Below are 21931 nucleotides of genomic sequence, written 5' to 3'. Positions count from 1 at the left end.
TGTGTTGATGGGAGGTCCTTTTGCAACTACACTAGGATTGCCATCTGCTTGGGATTTCCCTAGATAGTCCAGGTTTTGAATCATGTGTCCAGGTTTCAGTCCGCCTGAAACCCGGACACATTATTCAGACCGGTGTGTGGTTCCCCAAGTAACCAAAATAGTCACACACAAATCTGTTGCCCCCCGCGAGCTGCAGGCGGCTGTCTGGGGGTGGGTTCAGCATCACTGGGGGGTGGAGTCAGCAAGAGCCCGGGAGGAAGCAAAGTTACCATGCATGCTGAGGTCTATAGGGAGAGGTGGATTGTGCAGTCTAAAACAGCGCGACCCACATTTTCTGGTTGCTATGCAGTCCCTGGCCATTTTAATGAAAGTCTTCTTTAAGGTTGGCTATGATAAACTGTTAGCTCTCTCTCTTTTTTTTTTTAAATAATTGTGCAGAGGTTTATGCATGTCTGTGAGACTCTTGTGTCACAGCAATCTAAGCATATTTTATGGGTAGAAGAATGCTTTGTTTTATTTAACAATGCCCCTTTAAGTCCAACCCCCCCCCCCCCACTGTTTTTTTCTTTTATCAATAATCTTTATTACATCTTTTCATTCCGTAGAATATAAACATATGAAATACAACATTTGACCCACACAGAAAACCCCAGCATACCAATAAATTAAAAAACAAAACAAAAAAAGAATATATTAAACATACATTTACACATTAAACCCCGTCTGTCCCATCTAATGAAAGATGTGAAAGACAGGGAATCATATCTGGATATACCAACCAAGGCTTCCATATTTTAAAAAACTTTTGTGGATTTCTCTATTCTTGTATATTTGTTGTTCTTTCAACAAGGCATCATTTACCTGAAATCTCCAATCCTCCGCAGAAAGGGGACTGGAGGATAACCATTTCAATGCTATTTTTTCGTGCTATAAATAATAATCTATTTAATAATATGTCTGCCATAAGTGACGTTACCTCATCCGAAAAACTACTCAGTAAACACGTTTTAGGGTCCAAGTACATTATTTATTGTGCACAGCAGTTCTCTACAATATCTAAATAATTTGGGACATCTCCACCACATGTGTAGGAGGTCGGATGGTGTGTGGTGACACCTTGGACAATCCAGAGAATCCCGTCTTCCCCACCGAAACAGCTTAATAGGTGTTCGGTATGTTCTATATACTATAAACATCTGAGGAAGTTGTTGTGTTGGCATTAAAGACAAAGTCAGTATTTTTAGAAGAATATTCTGCCATTCCTCGTCAGAAAAGTCCCCCGCTGTTAATGCAATTTGGCCACAGCCATTGTTTGCCACGTTACTACTCTCCTTGGGACAGCCAAAGGTATTCCATTTCTTGCACAATCCTATAGCGTATACTGAAAAAAAAAATTGCCATGCGCCTCCAAAGTGCTCGGGTGTGGCTTGAAGAGCATGTTGTGGGCGAGGTCATCTTCGCCCATAAATGCGGGGGTATTTCTCGTGAGGAGCACACTCATTAATGCCCAGGCAGAGACTGTGGTAATGTGAAAAGTCTAACAATAAAGAGTTACTAAACCCACAACAGTAAAATCAGTCTGTGTATGCAGTAAAGCATACTTGTTATACTCACTGTGGAACCGAAGGAGTTAATCCTCTGCATTGTGTAGAAAGGCTGTTTGATCCTGTCTTCTCTGATCCTCTCCCTCCTTCCACTGTCCCCCAACCCATCTGCTGTTAGAACAGAGGCTAGGGGACAAGCAGCACATGCTCAGTTTGGTGTTTATTGCTGAAGAGTTTTTTTATTTCTTGAGAGAGTGCATGTAATCAGCACACGGCCAATCAGCACTGTCCAGACAGAGGGCCAGGAGTCCTGCAGTCTTATAGGACAGTCAGAGCAAAATGAAAACTCTTCCTACAAGCTTTACCCAGACACAGATAGAAGTCTTAAGATTGCCCTAACTGCTGATGAAAAAAGGTATTAAGCAGGTTATATTTACTAAAACTATCACATTTCCGTGTTCTGTGTACTGTAAGAGACCAGATATAGTGAATGCTGGGTCCTGGGTTTAGTATCACTTTAAGGCAGTTCCCCGACTTAGTGATGAGCTTCTCTGTATGCAGCAATAAAGTTACTACACACTGTACTTGTATGTTTGCATTGGGAAGGAAGTGCTGAGCCTAATCCACCAGTCCAGCGTACCTCTGTTACCTCACTCCCAGTAACATAATGGGGTCCCACCATACACATAGTGTGGATCTCATGCATGCTCTCGCTTATTTCTTTCCTTCCCGTACCTCATGACCCAGCCATAGATCTCTGTAACGCAGGCTCAGATCCAGTTGCTATTGGATACCAACCCTACTGGGGAACCTGTCACCTTACCAGGTACCATGCTTAACAACTAGTTGCTGAGGTTTTTTTCTTTCACTTGGTTACCCATAGCAATGACTCTGCTCTTCTTGTCTTTGCTGAGTTAGCCTTTTGCAGTAGAAATGCTTCATACCTCACATGTGCTTTACAGACCCAGGTTCTTTGGAATAGGCCAGAATCACTTTGAATAACTTCAGACCAGGCTCAGAACAGTTAACATGACTTTACTGTGAAAATGCATCATGGCAATACTAAACGAATAACGTCCTATCCCTAATCCTAACTGAGTAATGACCCAGGCATACCTCGGTAAAGCGAGAGTCCATAAAGGAAATTTCCATGGCTTGGATGTTGCTTGTGATTCCCGGTTTCTTCAGAGCCACACTTGCACTTACAGGTGAGTCTGTGTTCCACCTATACCAATGTCCCATTCTCCAGCGCTCTCGATCTTAGCTGTCCCCCCTTTTTATATAAAGGTGGGCTCACCGAAACCAAAAGCCAAGAAACTGAGCCAAAAATGTTTAACCCTTTCCCCAGCCTGGTCGGGCTGCTTGATAACCAACTGAACACAAACATTTCAACCTGCCTACATGAAGCTTGCCATACACTATTAGATCCGTATTACCACATGTTGATCCTTTGGGCAAGTTCCCATTAAACAGGGCCTATATTTTCAGGGCACCATCTGCAGACAAAGTTCTGGAATCAGCTATAATTTTCCAGGAAAATGCAAAGCGGCAGATGTAGAAAGAGTGTGCTAACAGGAAAACGTTTGCTGCTTAGAGCAACCACTTGGAATCCTTGCTTCATTTTTAAAACTGGTCTGAGCATTGAGAGCTAAATAGTTGCTATGGGCACTAAGTACATTTTCTTCTAGCACAATTTGCATATCAGTCCCATGTGCATATTTTCATAGCAAGAGGTGCCTACAAACATAAAGAAATGACAATTGTCTGCTACGTCAGTTTGGTGTTGCTTCATTCTTTAAAATTTTTAGTAATACCAGTTTTCTGAAAAATTTCTCTTCGATTTCCCTGTCCTTGAACCTTGCAAAATGACATGAAATCCATTGAATGGAAAATATTCAGAACTGATAATAGACTACTTTGACCAACCTTTCATGCTTTACTCCAGCCTTTACTGTATTGTCATTTCCATTTGAAAATTTATAGTTCAACATGAAGATGTCACCCAATCCTCATTGGAAGGCATTGCAGCTGCGTGATAAATTGCTTGCTTTTTCTTATGATGTGTATACAGATATAATGATATCAAGCATTACAAAATGCAGCTTTCTATCACTGTGACAAATGATGGTATTTTATGTGACTTTGTGAAATTATTCATTTGCACCACTTGTTGTTTCCAGGCTATTTATTATACGGGTAGCTAAGTAAATACTAAGGATGCCATAGTATATTACAAATAAATATATCATTATCAAAGTACTTACTTTAACAGCAGCCTTACGTGTGCTGAAATCATACTGTTGTTTAAATATATAAATTGGCAATGGCCTCCTCTACTGCAAAAGCCCTGGCACAAGGCATACAATATCGTATAATTGTTAAAAGAAAGACAAATACTGATTATAAATCTGATACTCATGGATAATCCATCCATTATACTATAAGATGTAGAGGAATGTACTCTCCAGAGCCAACAATATAAAGATGCACTACAACTCTGCTTTTATTTTAATATGAGATCCCACTACTGACGCTCACAGATAACGACTTGGGGGTAATCTAATGACTGAGTCTAGACCATCCAGCTCTGGCTTTAATAACACTCTTTGATCCTACTCAGTCATGGATGGACTTTTTCTTGATATACAGTAGCAACCATTGTAGATCACACTTACTTGTTGTCTTACTATAAATCCAGTAGGTCTTATTTAGTGTATTTGGTGACTGCTGGTTTTCCTGGATTCAGTGACACTTGTAGAGGACACTCAGTCCCTGCTGGTCTTTCTCTAAGTCTGTAACTATTGTAGATCCCACTTAGTCACTGCTCGTTGTTTTGTAGATTCCGTGACATTGAAAGATTGGGTTTAGTCTTCACTGGTCTTCCTCTGGATCCAATAACCCTTGAAAATCCCACCCAATCACTGTTGTTCTTCTTGTAGATCCAACAAAACTGAGTAACCCTTTAGAGAACCCACTCAATAACTGCTGTTCTTGTTTTAGATCCAGCAGGACCCAGTAACCCATGGAGAACCCACTCAGTCACAGCTGAGCTTCCTCTGAATTCAGAAAACCTTTGTAGATAATGCTCAGTTACTGCCAGACTTCTTTTAGATCCAGTAACCCTTGTAGATCACACCCGTACACCACTGGACTTCTTCTAGATCCAGTAACCCTTGTACTGTAGATCTCGCTCAGTGCTCATCTTCTAGTTCCAGTAATTCCTGTAAATCTCACTCATTCGCGTCTGGTCTTCTAGATCCAGTAACCCTTGTAGATCACACCCGTACACCACTGGACTTCTTCTAGATCCAGTAACCCTTCTACTGTAGATCTTGCTCAGTGCTCACCTTCTAGTTCCAGTAATTCCAGTAGATCTCACTCAGTCTTGTCTGGTCTTCTAGATCCAGTAACCCTTGTAGTCTGCTGTCAGTCAGCCTTTGAGGGTATCACAATATGTCGTTCTCTAGATACTCGCAATGATGCCTTTGGCTTTTACATAAACTCTCCATAAACTATAAGACAGATGTCTGAATCTGCGGTTAATTTGTCGTCAATTATCTTGTATTACGTTTAATTGTAATAATCTCCACTTAGAATATCCAGCTCCCATTTGTGCCAAGTAGAGAGAGATTTGACGAAACAAACCAGATTACAATTTAGATCAAACGTGGAAAGATTGTGATACCAGCTGAAAGGGTAGATCTGGAAGCTGCAGTCCCATAGTTGACGTTGTGTTAATACTAATTACTTCACAGTGAGATGCTGGAAACTGATAAACTCATCCTTCCTGATAAAACAGTTATTAAATGATAAATTATCATAATTATTAGGTTCACTCTTAACTAAGTACAGTAATATGTGCTGTTCATTACACAGTCCAAAACTGATATTCTATTCAACAGTACAGTGTATGACCTCAAACACTAACCCTCTGAAAAAAAAGGTAACGTACTAACCAATTATTACTTATCTAGATAGTGATATAAAATAATTAGAACTTTTGATTGCTATGGTTTACTGCTTTTTCCATTGTACCACATTCAGTCGCAGAAATGGTGCTAACCCTTCCAGTTCCCGTTAAACTGATAAAAGGTGAAATCACATTTCTATGGTAGAAACGGCACATCACCATGATTTCTCTACGGTAATTCGGGAAAGGCGTGTGTTCTGTCCATTGCACCCAGGCAGATTCAAGCCATATTTCTACCATTAAAAGGGCAATTTTCTTCTCTTTAGTACTATTTTTAGTATTTTTTTTCCCTATTTAAATGTTTCCTGATGTGTTGTGAATTATCTGGGTAAAGGTTGGAGACAATGTAATAGAGATTTCATACCATCTGAATTGCGGTCATATAAAAAAATCTAACTTTTAGTATTATCTTTGTTTTGTACATTTACAGTACATCCCCTATCCCAACCAACCACACACACTTCTCTTTCTCCTTTTCTTTCTCTTCTCTCTATCTCCTCTCTCTCAGTGAATCCCTCTTCTTTCCTTTCCCCCATCCCTCTTCCCTCTTACCATTCTCTCTAACTCTGCTTCCTCCTACCCCCCCCCCCTTCGCTCTCTCACTCTCTCACCTTTCTCTCTTCTCTCTCTCCCTCCTCCATCTCTCCCACCCCTTACCCCCTTTTTCTCTCCCCCTCCTCCCTCTCCACCCCATCTCTCTCCCTTTCTTCCTCCTTTCTCTTCTTCCTCTCTCCTCCTTTCTCTCTCTACTGCCCCCCCAACTCCTTCCACCCTCCCTATTTCTCTCTTCACCTACCCTTTTACTCCCTCTACCCCCTTTACCTTTCTCACCTTCCCTCACCCTTCATCCCCCTCACTCTCTGTCACCCCCCCCCACGCACACCCCCCCCTTCCTTTTCTCTATCTCCTGCTTCATCCTATTCTATCTGCTTTTTTCCAACAGTTCCTCCAAAAATCTTGAATATCTCTTCAGACATTACAGTGAACGAGGGCAGCACAGTGACTCTGCGATGTTTAGCCACTGGCAGACCTGAACCTGCTGTGACGTGGAAACACTATCATGAGAAATGTAAGTACAGCTTGTAAAATGATTGTGACAATTCCCAAGTCTCTGACACTGTATAATGTTGTTTCTGCACTCGGTTTATGTAAGGATAGTAGATGAAGGTATCTACTATGAGAGATAATTGTTCATCATGATCAAAGGCCAATACTTACTGATATTCAAGGCCAATACTTCCTGATGCTTTTTTAGTACTTAAAGTGGAGTTCCACCCTGGGAAAGTTTTTTTTTTAATAAAAATACCCCCAGGACAGTCAGGGCTAGTGCATTCCACAATGGCTAGCCTCTGATCTGTCCCGGGTTGCACTTACCTTTTAGAAGAAATACTTACCTTGAAAATGTATTGTCCAGCGCTGCCATCTCAGGTGTGGGCAGCTTGAAGCCAGCGCAATCCTCTACCGTCGTCCCACGATGCACTGCACCGGCCCCGCCGTCACTTCCGGTGCCGCAGCGTCATCCCTGCACAGCTTCTGGGCATGCCCAGCACAGACAAGTGAATACTCAGGGACACTTTGCATAGCACCAGACTTTCTTAAGTTGCTTACTGGATTTTTGGTGTGTTAAAGTGGAGTTCCACCCTAAAATTATACTTACCTCCATCTTCTTGCTCCGGGTCACCTGAAAAACAAATGGATAATCGCACCCTTCCAGGAGGAGAGCCCCAGGGGAAATAGAGTGCTAAAGAACTGTTCCTAAACATTTATCACCTCACCAGACCCTACCTCTGAACAACGCCATCAGGGATTGACTGAGTCAGATAAATATTCATGACCTAGTGGTTGTTCCGTTCCACACTTACTATTTGAACCTCCTTCCAGCAAAAGGCAACAATCAACCCACCAGGCTTAGGTAAAACCTACTGAACCCCAAATAAGTAAATACCAGCTCAGACTGGTCACAGCCCAGCCTAAGAATGCCATTGTGCCATTTTGAGGTATCTGTCCCCCTAAACAAGCATCCCCAGCATTGTCTATTGTCCCTGGTATCCCAGCAGCTGACAGTAAATGCACAGTGCAGGTGACCACTCAGCAATTGTCCTGTGCAGTGGGTCAATACATGAAATCTGGATTGACCATTGCACACAGTGATTGTTAAATGGAGGCCTTGGCTGTACACTTACTGTGGGCTGCCTGAATGTCAGAGACTACCACTCAATGTTTACACTGCACCACGGTAGCCTGGCAGAAAACCTTGGGAGGCCTGCATACATAGAAAGCACAGGCAAAGAGAAGGGGAAAGTAATGGATGCCAGACTATCATGTGAGCCAGCTGCAAAGGGCAAGGTAGACTATCTTAAAATCACTGTGCTGCAGCTGAACGTATTGCACCACCTTTGCACTATGTGCTTTACTTGCTCCTGACCTCTGCAGTATATTTATTAAGTACTCTTGACCATTGAATTCTGTGCATAAATTGTTTTTGATCTCTGAAATCTGTGTGTTATCCCTTCGTGATCACTGTGCATTACATATTCCTAACCGATGCACACTGTATGTTACACCCTTCTGACCTCTGCAATGGGTGTGTTACACCCTTCTAAACTCTGCCTTCTGTGCCTTACACACTTCTGACCTCTGCACTTTGTGCCTTACACCCTCCGGTCCTCTTCACTCTTTGTGTTGCACCCTCCTGACCTCTGCACTCTGTATGTTACACTCCCCTGACCTCTGCATTTTTTTGTGTTGCACCCTCCTAACCTCTGCACGAAGTACTTTAAATACTTCTATCCATTGCACTCTGTGCATTACACACTGTTGACCTCTGCACTCAATACATTACACGCTCCTGACCTATAGTAGAGGAGGCCAACATTTTCTTTAACCATACCAGTTTGAGCTCCTCTCACCGCTACCACAATTTACTACCAATTACTAAGCGTTTTTTTAATTCATGGTGCCCAGCTGTTAAAGACAATATTAAAAATGGGGGCATCATTTCGGGGTGGCTACAAATGGGGTGTGATTTTGTTGGTGTTGTTTAAAAGTAGGTGTGGTCCATATGGATGTCTCTATGGATTTCTTTCTGAAAATCTAGTAACCGTAGCCCAGCGACAACAGACACTAAGCCCCCATTTACATCGGGCTGATTTGAGGTGCGATTGGACATGTCAAATCGCATGCTAAATCGGAGCCTATTGCCGAAAACGGCACAGTTCGAATCAGTGCAACGATGGCTTTGCGGTGCTTTACCGATTCCCAAAAGTACAGTAGTTCCTGCATTACTTTTGGCAACTTCGAGGGTGATTTCAATAGACATCTGTGCATGAACCCGCACAGATGTTTCTCAAATCGCCCCCGAAGTTGGACTAAATTGCCGGTTTGAAATTGTGCGCGTTCAGCTGAACTCAAACACGCCCTCAGTTTGAATGTGGGCTAAATTTAGATAGACAACTGCATTGGACACACTTACAGTATCTAGGTGGCTATTGTGATTGATTTGGTTATCTTCCATAATGTCCAAATCTGACAGATCAGTGTAAAGACAATAGTAGTAATTGCAGAGAAGTTGCATACACTTTTCAATGCAGCACCCAAAGCGCCCTTGCACACAGTATAGTACAGTCTATATACAGTAAATGCTGGTGTCTTCCCCCACCCGGGCAGCCCATCCTCCGATAGACACAAGTGGCTGTGCGCTGCTGTACTCGGTTATAAGGTTTTGCTATCATAAACACAAATACAGCAAATGGATGTATGCAAAAAAATATAAAACATTCTATTCTTTCCATAGTCCCATACGCTGTTTATAATAGCACCACTGTATACCTAAATACAGAAGCACACAGCCATTTCTATCTATTGGAGGGTGTACTTTGCACCAGTGTTGCCTAGGCAAGGGAAAGATGTTGGCATTTACGTTGAACAGCTTAGCACCCCTATGCACAAGGAACTATATAATTACATCTTTTAAGTCATGTTTTCTAACTAGACACCAGGGTGAGCTGCCCCCGGACTGGCTGACTATTATCACAAAAGCTCTAAATCATTCCCTGTGAGTATTCCACACATATATGAGCATCTTTGGTCTCAAACTGGATGCCAGGAGCAGCTTAGACATTACACAGAGTCATAGGTGTGCGCACAGGGTGTGCGTGGTGTGCCTGGGCACACCCTAATCCCACTGTGCACTCTCCCTTGCAGTGCTGCCAGCTTCACTCCTCTCCCGTTTGCTGCTGCGGAAGAAAGGTTTCAGGATGGATGAATGAACACAGTGGGCGATCTGCACCGTTTGCTCATGTAATTATTCTTACCTGAAGCATAGTGAACTATGCTTCAGTCTGTGAATGAAAAAGAAGCCACTCAGCAAAGAGCCCTTCCCATTCATTCACTGTCCAGTGCAGCTGAGGCTTCAGAGAAAGGGACCAGGGAAGCTCTGTCCTCTGTTCCTTTCTCTCTGATAAGACCCTTGATACTTCACCAAAGCCCCCATAAAAAATTGTAAAAAAAAAAATCAAATAAATAAAATTGTAAAAAATTATATATAAAAAAAAAAATAATAATAAAACTAAAAATTAGGGACACTACTGTCCTACTGACATCAATCTCTGCTCTACTGACACTGTCCACTGCTCTGCTGATATACACCCATGTGCACACCCTAATGCAATAGGCCGCGCAAACCAATACACTGAGTCAATACACAGAAGTGACCCTTGGGTTATGTTCCTGCTCTGTGCGTCCTTGATATAATAACTATTCTACTAAGTGGCGGTGAGATCTGATGTGCTATGGTTGGTATTCAGTCTCTGCCATGCCTTAAGACGTGAGTGTGGGCTGGGCATAGTGGCAGGATAGCGCCCCTCCTTAGTCGCTCAGCTGGAAGCATAAAGCTATAATGGGCTTATTTTTGTTCTGATCTGAATTGGTGTGAAGATTCTTCTCCCGTTCCCCAGGTGGTCGGTTTTAATTGGAGCATAATATTTAATCGTGGTAATTATAACAAGCAGCTTCACAGCAAGGTCAGCTAACGAGGGACACAGGGGAAGCTAGGATTGTTATTACCACGAAGGCACATCAACAACATTCTCACATTGCCCCCATCTTTCCTCCTTCATTATAATATGTGTTGGCATGTCTTATTCCTCTGACACCTCCAAAGGGGCATTTGCCTAGTATAACTTATTCAGGCTATCCGAGGATCCCGGAGTGATGAATCCAGAGGAGATGTGTCCCCAGACTGGAAGTGACACAAAGAGCATATATTGATTTTTGTACACACGCAGGTGTCGCCGTAAGCTTCCTATTCTATCTTCTCTTGGCTGCTTAATTAGCTCTTCTAAGCGCTCCTCACATTTAAATTAAAGTATATGGCCTGGAGCTGAGTGAAACTAGGAGGAGGGCCAGCATGACAGGGGCCTGCAGAAGAGGCGGAGTATTAGTTGGGTGATTTAGAATGATGCATTCTGTTTACCAGATTGAAGAGTTCAAGGCAGAGGATGTGTCCTGTAGTGGGTAGAGAGGAGGGGGGGATCGTGTCAGAGCTTAGTAGGAGCTCATCACAGCATCAGACAGTTTTCTTTTGCATTCCTGGACTTCATCTGTAGGAAGAACAAAAGATGGGTGACTTGGACAGCATGCTGTACCAGCTTAGAGCTGCAGCTGTGGCCAGAGGCCCTGGGTGGCTACAAGAAAAACTATCCTCCTGGGCCCTCTTCTAGTTGCCCACATCTAGGAGGTCTAGGACTTCTGATCGCTTAAGTCCCATGGTGGCGTCTCGGGTTCGGTGCCATTCTGGGAGCCACTCAAAGGACCCTCCGACCCCACTAGCCAAGTGCACACCCGCTTCCCCTGGTGTGCAAATTGGTAGGAATCCTTGTCTATAACTAACCCAGGGCAGGAGTTTTTCATCTGCCACCCACTCCCTTGTCCTCTCACCTCGCAGCGTGGATGGTGCGGCTGGGTATACAGGCCCCTGCCTGTGCTTAGTGCGGGCCGGCGCGGAAGTGGCTGAGCGGCGGGTGCCGGCCAGGTTCCAGGAGCAGCCGGAGCCCACAGTGACAAAAGACATAGACGGCAGCTTTCCCCTGTGTCCTGGCAGCACAGAGCGGGCACTGCGGATGGAAGGAGCAGAGCGTCGGCTGGTGAGGCTTCCACCATCCCTCACAGAGCCCAGTGTGGGAGTAGAAGAGGGAGTGCCCAGGGTTCTGGTGTGGTGGCAGCTGCTGATGTCATCTGGAGCCATCAACTGCACCATGGAGCCTGCTGAGGGAAGAGTGATGGCGAGGCTTGAGGAAAAGAGCTGGTCTAAAGGGGTGCTCAGCAGCTCCAAAAATGGTGAACTCTGCATGGGGATCCGGATCTGTGACTGGATGTCCTGAGGGACAGAGGCAGCCAGATGAGCCTTCTGTTTCATGTCCTCTTTCTTGTTCTCATTCTCTCTCTCTGTTCAAGGGGGCTCCAGGGGCTTAGTTCGGAGCTCAGCAGGGATTGGAGCAATGGGGGGTTGGCTGGAGTTTTGGAGGGCAGTGCTCGATCCACAGTCCCTTCTTTGGTAGGGGCTGGTGGCGTATGTGGTAACTACAGGCAGTAAGGCTTCGGACAACAAAGCGGCTGACGAAGGAGTCGCTGGGGTTGATAGGATATGTCTGGCAAAGGCTGCAAAAATGCGAAGGGTATGTGTGTTTTTAAAAGGAACTTTGGGTGTGCATCTATCAACTGAAGTGAAGAAGCATATCTGGAAGGGTGAGTATGTGGACATTTTTCTTTTTTGCCATTGGAGGAATTTAACTTTAAAGTTAAACCAGATGAAAGTAAGGGGAAGAAGAAAAACGGCAGTATCGGTTGATTCCCCATATGTTTTTTAAAATCATTGGGGGAAAGACCCTTGAGAATTGCTCCCCCCTTTTATTTATTATCTGGACCCTATCAGTAAAGCCCAGCGAGTCTATGGTAGGGTTGCTTGGTTTCGTTATGACGAGCAATTTCATCAGTGCAAGGCAGTCCAGCCTTCCTTACGGTGGGACCGCAAGAACATCAGTCTGTGGATGAAACTCATGTAGTCTCCACAAAGTTTGGTTCCTTCCTTGAGGGTGGGGCCAAGGGTGCAGCAGCCTCTTCCCAACCGGCCACAGAACGCAGGGGGTTATGTTGGCAATTCAATGCAAGTTTGGCACCGCGTGCTGTTTCCGTCATGACTGTTGAGGGTGTGGAGGGTCTCATTCGCTGTCCTTATGCTCCAAGCAAGGAAAAGAAAAAGGAGGCGACACTGGAAAGAGGGAAGACGCCGGTGAGGGTAGAAAAGATGGCACCTTTCCTAAAACATTAACCTAACAGGGAGGCAGCTTGTGTGTTGCAGTTGGGTTTCCGCTAGGGTTTTTCTGATACGCTGCCAGTTGCTCGTTGTTCCCTGAATGCCAGATAACTTGCAGTCATCTCATTTACATCCAGCGGTCGTTTTTAGGAAAACTTTTCAAAGAAGTTGCTTTGGTTCGCATTGCTGTTCCTTTTGATTCACTGCCAGTATTTCCTCTTTGGGTATTATCCCCGAAAAAGTACAAAATAAGTTACGCCTCATTCATCACTTGTCGCATCCTAAAGGGGGTTCAGTGAATGATGCCATTAATCTGGAGCTTTGCACGGTGTCCTATACTTCTTTTGATATGGCAGTTTCGTGGGTTCGTAGGTATGGTAAAGGTTCGTTGTTGGCCAAGACTGATCCTAGTTGTTGCCTTCTGCTGGGCAGAATTTTTGTTGATAGATGTTTACCAATAGGCTGTGCCATTTCTTGTTCATTGTTTGAAATGCTTAGTTCCTTTTTGGAATGGGTAGTTCTGGATTTTTCCGAGCTTAATTCAGTCATCCATTATTTAGATGATTTCTTGTGCATAGAGTGTGCTGGAAGTACTATCTGTGCCTCACTATCTGTGCCTCACATGTTTTTGAGCTTTTTGATGTGCCATTGGCCCCTGAGAAGACGGAGGGCCCTGTCACTGAGTTGCAGTTTCTAGGTATTTTCATATACGCCATGGCAATGGAATGCCACTTGCCTTTGGACAAACTTGAAGTTCTGAAGGGAAAGGTTTCTACCACCAGGCAACGCAACAAAAAAAAAATTAAAATTCGTGCTTTGCAAACTCTCTTGGGCAAGTTGAATTTTGCTTGTTGCAGTATGCCCATGGGCCATGTTTTTTATAGACGACTGGCATCTACAGTTGGCATTAAGGCTCCGCATCCTTATATTTAGGTGGGGCAGGACTAGCGTGAGGACATGTGAGTGTGGGATCCATTTCTGGTTTCTTACAATGATCACTCTTTTTGGCAAGAGCAGGTGATTTCCAATTTTGATCTAAAACTGTCCACTGATGCAGCGGGCTCTGCTGGTTATGAAACCTACTGTCAGGGTCGTTGAAGTGCTGAGAGTTGGCCAGTGGAATGGAGGGAGGTTGGTTTAGTGCATAATTTGGCTGTTCTGGAACTGTTGATGTCCATGGAATTGTGCACATTCCAGGAGTTGATAGCTCAGTGGCTGATGCTTTGTCTCCTTTCCAGTGTGACAGATTCTGTCGGTTGGCACTGGAAGCGGAGCAGCGCGGAATTCCATGCCCCAAGCATCTTTGGAGCATTGCATTGCCTCTTCCATGTTCTCAATTCATCATTCGGTATGTGCGTCAGTTTGGTCCTCATACTACAGAATGTGGCAAAAATGGAGCGATCTGGGGAATGAAGTTGAGGGGTGTTCTCGTGAGGACAATGATGTACACGTGTTGCTTTATTTTATTGTTATTGAGATGTTACTAAGGTTTTTTCTGGCCAGGCAGGCTATGCGGGATTATGGGAAGGATTTCTCTGTGGCGGATGCTTTATGCCCAGTTTGATATGTGTCATGTGCTTATTCATTCATGTATGAACAAGGACATGACATATTATGACAAGACACAACTAGTTATTAAAAAAAATATTGCAACAATTTACACACTCTAATGCACATACCTTTTCTACTCATTTTGCAGACTGCTGGTGGGTACTGATGGCGGTTACTGCTGGCGGGTAATGCTTGCAGTTACTGCTTGCGGGTAGTGCTGGCGGGTAGTGCTGGCAGTTACTGCTGGTGGGTAAGGATGATCGAACTTTTGAAAAGTTCGGTTCGGCCAGAACATCCGAACTTCCCGAAAGTTCGGCCCGGATTTCAGAACCCCATTGAAATCAATGGGACCCGAACTTCGGTAATCAAAAAACACAATTTTTAAGCCCTAAAACCCAATAAATGCCCCTAAAAAGTGCCTAGGGTTCTGGGTCATGCCCCATTAACTATTAATCACACAAAAAAAAGTTCTTAAAAATTGGCATTTTTGATAAAAAAGCCAATTATTGAAAAAAAAGAGAGATTTTTGAGGCAGGCAAAACATCTGAACTAGCCATATATAGGTGTGATAGTAGCAGAAATATATTACTGTAAATGATTTCATTAGCGCAAGCATATATTTCTGCTACTATCACACCTATATATGTCTAGGTGTGTATATAAATATATGTATGTGTGTATATACACCACTATACACAAGTTCAGATGTTTTGCCTGCCTCAAAAGAACCCCAAAAAATGCCATAAAAAAAAAAGATTGTTTGTATTAGAAAACTTTCAGATCACCAATATGGCTTCTCGGTTTCCACACCTTGCCGGTTTAATAGAAGGCATTTTTTTGGGTTCTTTGCAGTCAGGAAAAACATCTGAACTTGTGTATATTGGTACTGTGCACAAGTTCTGATGTTTTGCCTGCCTCCAAAAACCCCCAAAAAATGCCAGCAAAAACACACCTGGGCATTTTTTTTTTTGACGCTAGCGTTTTTTTGGCATTTTTTTTGGTTCTTTTGAGGCAGGCAAAACATCTGAACATGTGTATAGGGGGTATATATACACATATATGTCTGAATATATACCCCTAGACATATATAGGTGTGATAGTAGCAGAAATATATTACTGTAAATGATTTCATTAGCGCAAGCATTTATTTCTGCTACTATCACACCTATATATGTCTAGGGGTATATATACACATATATGTGTATATATACCCCCTATACACATGTTCAGATATCATGTCTGACATCAAACATGTCCTCAAAAAAGCACTGGCAGTGGAAGCCCCTGCAGCATAAAAAATGCTTGGCTGGTGAGAAGCCATATGGGTGTGCCGAAGCAATTCAGAGAAATTATCATTTCTCTATAGCGGTCACCCGGCTATGGAAGGGTTTTGTCACCCTGCCTTAGCAGTCACTGCCAGTTAACCCTACACTACACTACGGTCCCCTTACACTTAACACTTTCCCTACAGAAACTACATTTTTGAAGCTAACTTAAGTGTAAAGGAGCACTCTAACTACACTAGATATCCCTTTCCTCACACTAAAAATAGCTAAATGACACTTTTAAAGTAAAATTAACAGAACTGCTTCCACTCTCTTCCATGTCCAGTATAACAATGCTAGGAATATGGTGGGGGCGATCTTATATACTGGGGGGCGTATTCACTAATGATTGGTCTAGGGACCCCCTAGTCACTCCAATCACATTCCTAGCATTCTCCTGCCCCCTCAATTGGCTTTTGCTAATGGTTCTGGTCCAATCACGGGCTTTTAAAGCCCATTTCCTGAAGCATTGCATTTTGGGCGGTTCTGGTTGCCGAATTCCGAACTTTTTGGGCAAAAAGTTCTAAATTCGGCCGAACCTCGAACGCCCAATGTTCGGGCCGAACCGATGGTCGACCCGAACCGTTCGATCATCCCTACTGGTGGGTAATGCTGGTGGTTACTGCTGTTGGGTGCTGCTGGTGGGTATGCTGGTAATGCTGGCGGCCGGTGGGGACTGTTAGAAATGCTGGCAGGTACTGCTGGTAATGCTGGCGGGTATGCTGGTAATGCTGGCGGGTACTGCTGGTAATGCTGGCGGGTACTCCCGGCTCTATAGGGCTCTATAGGGCTCTCAGCTGGCCATGTTCAGACATCCCCCTTCCGGCACAGAGCTGGCTGTTTATGTAATAGTAGTGATCTGCCCCCTCCTTCTGGACCAAGTCTCCCCCTCCATAAGGCTTAGTATCATATGCACGTGCACCATGATCATGTGATAAAGACAAGCCGCGCTGATGCACCGTGGCCATTAGAGGGTGCTGGTAGTGAGTGACAGTGCTGATTCCAGACGTGATAGACGATGTGTGTCCCCGGAGGTGTGCTCCTCCTCTCTTCCATCCATCCATCACACAGGAGACCCGACAGACATCCCAAGTCTCCCGCAGCAGCCAGGAGATTGCATGGCACTTGTGGGTGTCCGTGAGCCGTCGGGTCATGTCTGGTATATAGGCCTTCAAAGACCTTAGACCGTGCATAAGCAGAGGTTGGTTTATTTGGTATGTATTGACTGTATTATATGCATTAAACCTGTTTTCTTGTGAATGTTGTATTTAATGGTTTGTAATAAAAAAAGCTGTTATAGCTATTTGACTCCAAATAAAATGTGTCGTCTGGTCATTTTGGAAGAGGGGATGGGTCAAGTGTTTTATGTTTTATAGATAACCGGAGCCTCTGCATTCTGCAGATCTCTCAGTCAAGTCTTATTCTACCCAACCTAAAAAGGACATGCACATTTGCATATTAAGTGTAAGAACTAATTAAAACTCTACATATTTCTATTTCCACATTCCTATCTTGGTAAGTTCCCCTGAGCTGCTGGCATTGCACAGCCTGTCCCCATTCTGTCACTTGCTGAAGTCACAGAGAGAGGGGGGGAGGCAGCCAGACATGGGGTAAAAGTTTGAGGGGACAGAAGAACCTGGAACTCTAGTGACATAATAAACGCTGGAAGAGCAAGGAAGAGGATAAATGGGGAGTTTGTTAATGAATACAATCAGTGACAGTAGCACTGGCTGCTTCTAGGCTCAGGGCCGAAATGGAGGGGAGGATTTAACGTCCTATAAATTGAGCACCAGTGACAGGGTAAGATACCCCCTGCATCCCCCCCCCATGGAATCAAGATGCTATTTATATGCAGATAATGGTGGAGGGATGTATTCCCAGCTCAGCACTTCACGGGAGCTGTGACTCACCACAGAGCGCCAACTACGCTGTGAAACCTTCGCCTGCCATCTCCAATGCATTATTTACAGAGATGGGGGTTGTATGATGCCGGAATAACACAGAACGGCGTGCAGATGTTCTGTCAGCCTGTCTGTGCCGGGCATGGCTCAGTGCAATAGGCTGGCAGGAGCTGGACCAAGGAGATTTATCATATGGTTGGACAAGTCTAGTGCTGCGTAGATGTCTCATGTCTTGAATATAATTCAAGAATAGATCCTTCTAGTTCTGTCATTCAGCTGACAAAAGGAGATTTTCACATGAACTGAGGAATGATTGACTGATCTCCCATTAAAACACTAAGCATCAGCCTACAGAAATCCTCTACAGGTTTCACCTGTTTGCTGACATGTGTAATCCGGATCACAGATACAAAACCCTCTTATTTGGCACCCTAAGTCTAAGCGTGGGGTTCTGACTGATGGATCATTCAGTATGGTGCTTCCCAGCATGTGAATGGATGTGTCAACAAGTTAAGGAGGACATTTGGGATCCTGACTCACAGCTTTTATCAGCAGGGTGAGATCAGAACTGTCCAACCTTATATACAGTATTTTTTATTTTAATTGTAATACATTTTTTTTTTTTTTTTAAAGAAAAGAGGCATTTATACAATTGTGTAGACATAGTGCTGCAACTGCCTCAAAGGAACGACAAACCAGATAACATGAGGGTATGATATCGGGAACGGAAAGCGGTTGGAAAGAATGTATGTCGATGACAGGCTCAAAAGTCCACTTGAACGGCAATATATACGGGAAGTCGCGGTGAGAATCAGAAGATTGAGTCAAGAGACTACTTGGGCTCCAAACCAACATAAATTAAATTGTCATTGCACGTGGGAGAAACCCTTGCAAATGTTCAACATAACATGTCGCATAAAGCCACCTTTCCCAGTAGCAGAGTTTAGGAGAAAGAAGAGTTAGGCTAGGTTCACATCTATGTGGTTGCGGTTGATGCGGTTTTCAGGTGCGTTTTTTCTTTAAAAAAACTGCGTATAGCTGGTTGTTAAGGAGCAGATTGGGAAACCTGCCGCCGCCGCTTCCTTAACAAGGGATGACTTAGTTATCAGCTGTCATCTGAATGTAAACAAAACATTGTTGACGTTCTGCCGAAAACTCCAACCCACCAAAATCTCCAACCACGTCACTTCCGGTGACTCTACAGCAGGAATAATTGAAGATTTTGACGCGTTGCTGTTTTCGCAGACCGCCGGCAGCCTGTACACCACTGTACAGGACCAGTCACCTCTTTTCACAGAACACTGGGAAAGTAGGAACAAAGTTGTTGCCACCTTGGAGGCAGCTATGTTGTTGGTTAGTAGCAGGCGTTACTAACAATGTCCAGTCATTATAGTGTGAACCGGAGGCTGCCAGTGGTCTGTGAAAACAGCATCAAGGGTTTTTGACAAGTCCTTTAATAAAAAATAAAAAACAATGTCCCTGGATGTAGATCCAACATCAATCACAGCTCCACCACCGGACCAAAAAAAATAAATAAAGCTCAGCTCCCAACGAACGCTCCCGCAGTCTGTTTGCTCTGCCTTATGACATTTCTTAAATGGCTAAGGGTGAGGCCACCCAGGGACATCATCAGGTGGCACTGCCCTCTCAGTGACATCCGCAGCCCAGCATGCACTGGTCGATGACATCACAGGGGCGGTGACACCAGGTGACTTTACCAAGTAGCCCTGCCCCTTAGTTATTTAAGAAATATGTTTACCAGAGCACCTGATGGTGGAGATGGATTTTTCTGCATGTTAGCACCAGGTTGCGGTCTTCAGGATTGGCCCACCAGAAAGTGAGCAAGTCAAGGTCCAGTAGCGGATTAAGCAGGTAAGGATTAAACAGAAGTGTAGTCAGTAAACAGCCCAAAAGATCAGTACCAGTTAATTTTAGGTTGGGATCTGGCAGAAGCGTAGTCAAGGAACAAGCCAAGGATAGCAAAATATGGACCGCAGCAGACAAGAGCGAGATACTGGCTGAGAGAGCACAATAATCAGGCAAACAGAAAGTGCAGAGACATATATATATATATATATATATATATATATATATATATATATATATATATATATATATATATTAAATAAGGAAGTTCATGGGAGGAGCAAAGAGTTCAGGGCTTAAGAAAAACAAGGTTCAAGACAGGATCATTCAAGGAATTGTCCAGGGAACTGTCCAGCACTCCAGGTAGCTCAGCAGGGACAGACATCATCCGATACAGCAGAGGTTCCAGATTCAATCCCAGGCCCTGACAAGAAAGCTGCTTCTCAAGCTCTGGAACATGAGGCAAGTGACTATAGCCACCCCAAAGAACTAGGTAACACCAGTTTTTGGAGTAAACCGGAAGAACTGCTTTATTGGAGAAATACACTGAATTTATATGGAAAACCATTAGATAAGAGCTAATCACATTATTACAGAAAATGCCCACCTCAGGAGAAAAATTACATTACAAAAAGGAATAAACAATCAAACACAAGAAAAAAATTGATTTTTTTTCCCAGCACCTAGCAGTCTGGACTCTAGAGGGGATTAAACAAAGTGAGAGCTGATCACCTATACCCAATTACAGCAAACAATAGTTGATGCCAGGAAACCTCTAATAGAAAATCAAGTTTCATAACCCCACATGTGCTGGAAATCACCCCCTGCACATAACACATTGCTCCTGGATAATAGTTCCACTATGCACAGTATGCCAAGGGGTCCCAGAAATAGTCCATCCAGCCCTAATTGCATGGAAAGGGTAGCTGGTATAAATCAGGCAATTTTCTAGAAAAAATACAGAATTTTACATGTAGGAGAGAAATGTCAGAATAGGCCTAAAGAACACAATTGGGTATATGTTCATGCTATGCTCTTTTTTGTAGAGGGCACAATGGACTGGGTTACACTAGCTAATCTGCATAGTCTACTAGAGAATAGGAATGGGGTTCCCATTTGCTGCAGGCTGGGATTCGTGCAAACTTTGGGTGTTCACTGTTCGTTAAGTGAGCGAAATAAATAGGGTGTTTACCTGTTGAAGTGAACCTTTGGCTGCTGCTGGAAGTCATGACTGCTGAGAAGCATATGCTCATACAACCAATTAACATACCAATACCTTGCCCAAAAATGACATGGAGGCTAATTAAGTTGGAAAGGGCAAGGCCACAGCTTTATTGAAATTTTCCAAATGTAACAAATAACCAATGCTTGTTACAGGTATACTGTGAATACACATAAACCAAAAACTGACATAGTCTAAGAGGTCTGTCCTCAACATCAGTGCCAGACAGGCATTGGACTGACCCCAGAATTTGCCACACAACAATGACAGTCACAGTTATACCGTGAGCACCCATAAATCATAAACTTACATAGTCTAAGAGGCCTGTCCTTCAGTGGTGTCTTTAGGTTTTGTGCTGCCCTAGGCCTGACTAAACTTGTGCACCGCCTAATTTACATATGGTCCACCCCTTCCTGTAAAGGCCACACCCTTTACTGTTTACAACCCGCCCTGTCATCTGTGAACCACAGACCACAAGTCTATCAGTGCCCATCAGCGTAGCCTCATCAGTTCCCATCTGTGCAGCCTTATCAGTGCCGCCTCATTACTGCCCATCAGTGCAGCCTCATCTCTGACTGCTTTATGGGGGTGCCAGACTGATTTGCCTCCTGGACTCTGCCCTCTGGCCCAATTCACCCCATAAGTCTGGCACTATATTAAAAGTGTAGCGCAAGCCGACGGAGACCCTTTTCGTGCGGGACCTGGGAGGAGGCTGTTTTTTCGTGCAGGGTGCAGCTTTTTTGCTGCCCCCCCCCCCCATGCAAAGTGCCACCCTAGGCCTGGGCCTTGTTGGCCTAGGCCAAGATACAGCACTGCTGTCCTTACCATCAATGCCAGACAGGCATTAGACTTACCCCAGAATTTAACTGGAGGGAATAGTCCATTACAACAACGTAAATTGCTGGCAAGGTCAAAGCCGCCACACGCAAGTCAGTGGTACACTGACGAGAACCCCACCGCAGCCAGCCCATGCTCAACACTAGATTGGAGGCTGATATTAAAATATTGAGGCCAATGCCATTTGAAATGAACCCCATCAGGTCTCAACAAACACTGTTATATTGAAAAATCTGGAAAATTGGGAAGGTACAATCTCAGACCAAAATATATTTAATTAGTAAAACAGCACAACAGGAAATTAAGTCCACGGATCGGGAATCCCCCTTCATGGATGACAAGAATGATAGGGTATGAAACAAATTTCTGAATGTGCAACAAACCAGGTAATACCCGAGATCAC

The 21931-nt window shown here is 44.0% G+C and overlaps 1 protein-coding gene across 1 annotated transcript in view; it reads left to right on the top strand.

Annotated features, from left to right (window-relative positions):
- LOC309568078 (opioid-binding protein/cell adhesion molecule homolog) overlaps positions 1–21931 on the top strand; it is a 656963-nt gene that overhangs the window by 614720 nt on the left and 20312 nt on the right. Inside the window, exon 4 of the mRNA XM_082273650.1 lies at positions 6458–6583. Coding sequence (XP_082129776.1) covers positions 6458–6583 — 126 coding nt within the window. The remainder of the gene's footprint in view (positions 1–6457; positions 6584–21931) is intronic.

This window comes from Pelophylax lessonae (assembly GCF_965119305.1).
Source record: "Pelophylax lessonae genome assembly, chromosome: 12".
In the NCBI taxonomy this organism is placed as follows: Eukaryota; Metazoa; Chordata; class Amphibia; order Anura; family Ranidae; genus Pelophylax; species Pelophylax lessonae.
This window is presented reverse-complemented; position numbering and strand designations above follow the sequence as displayed.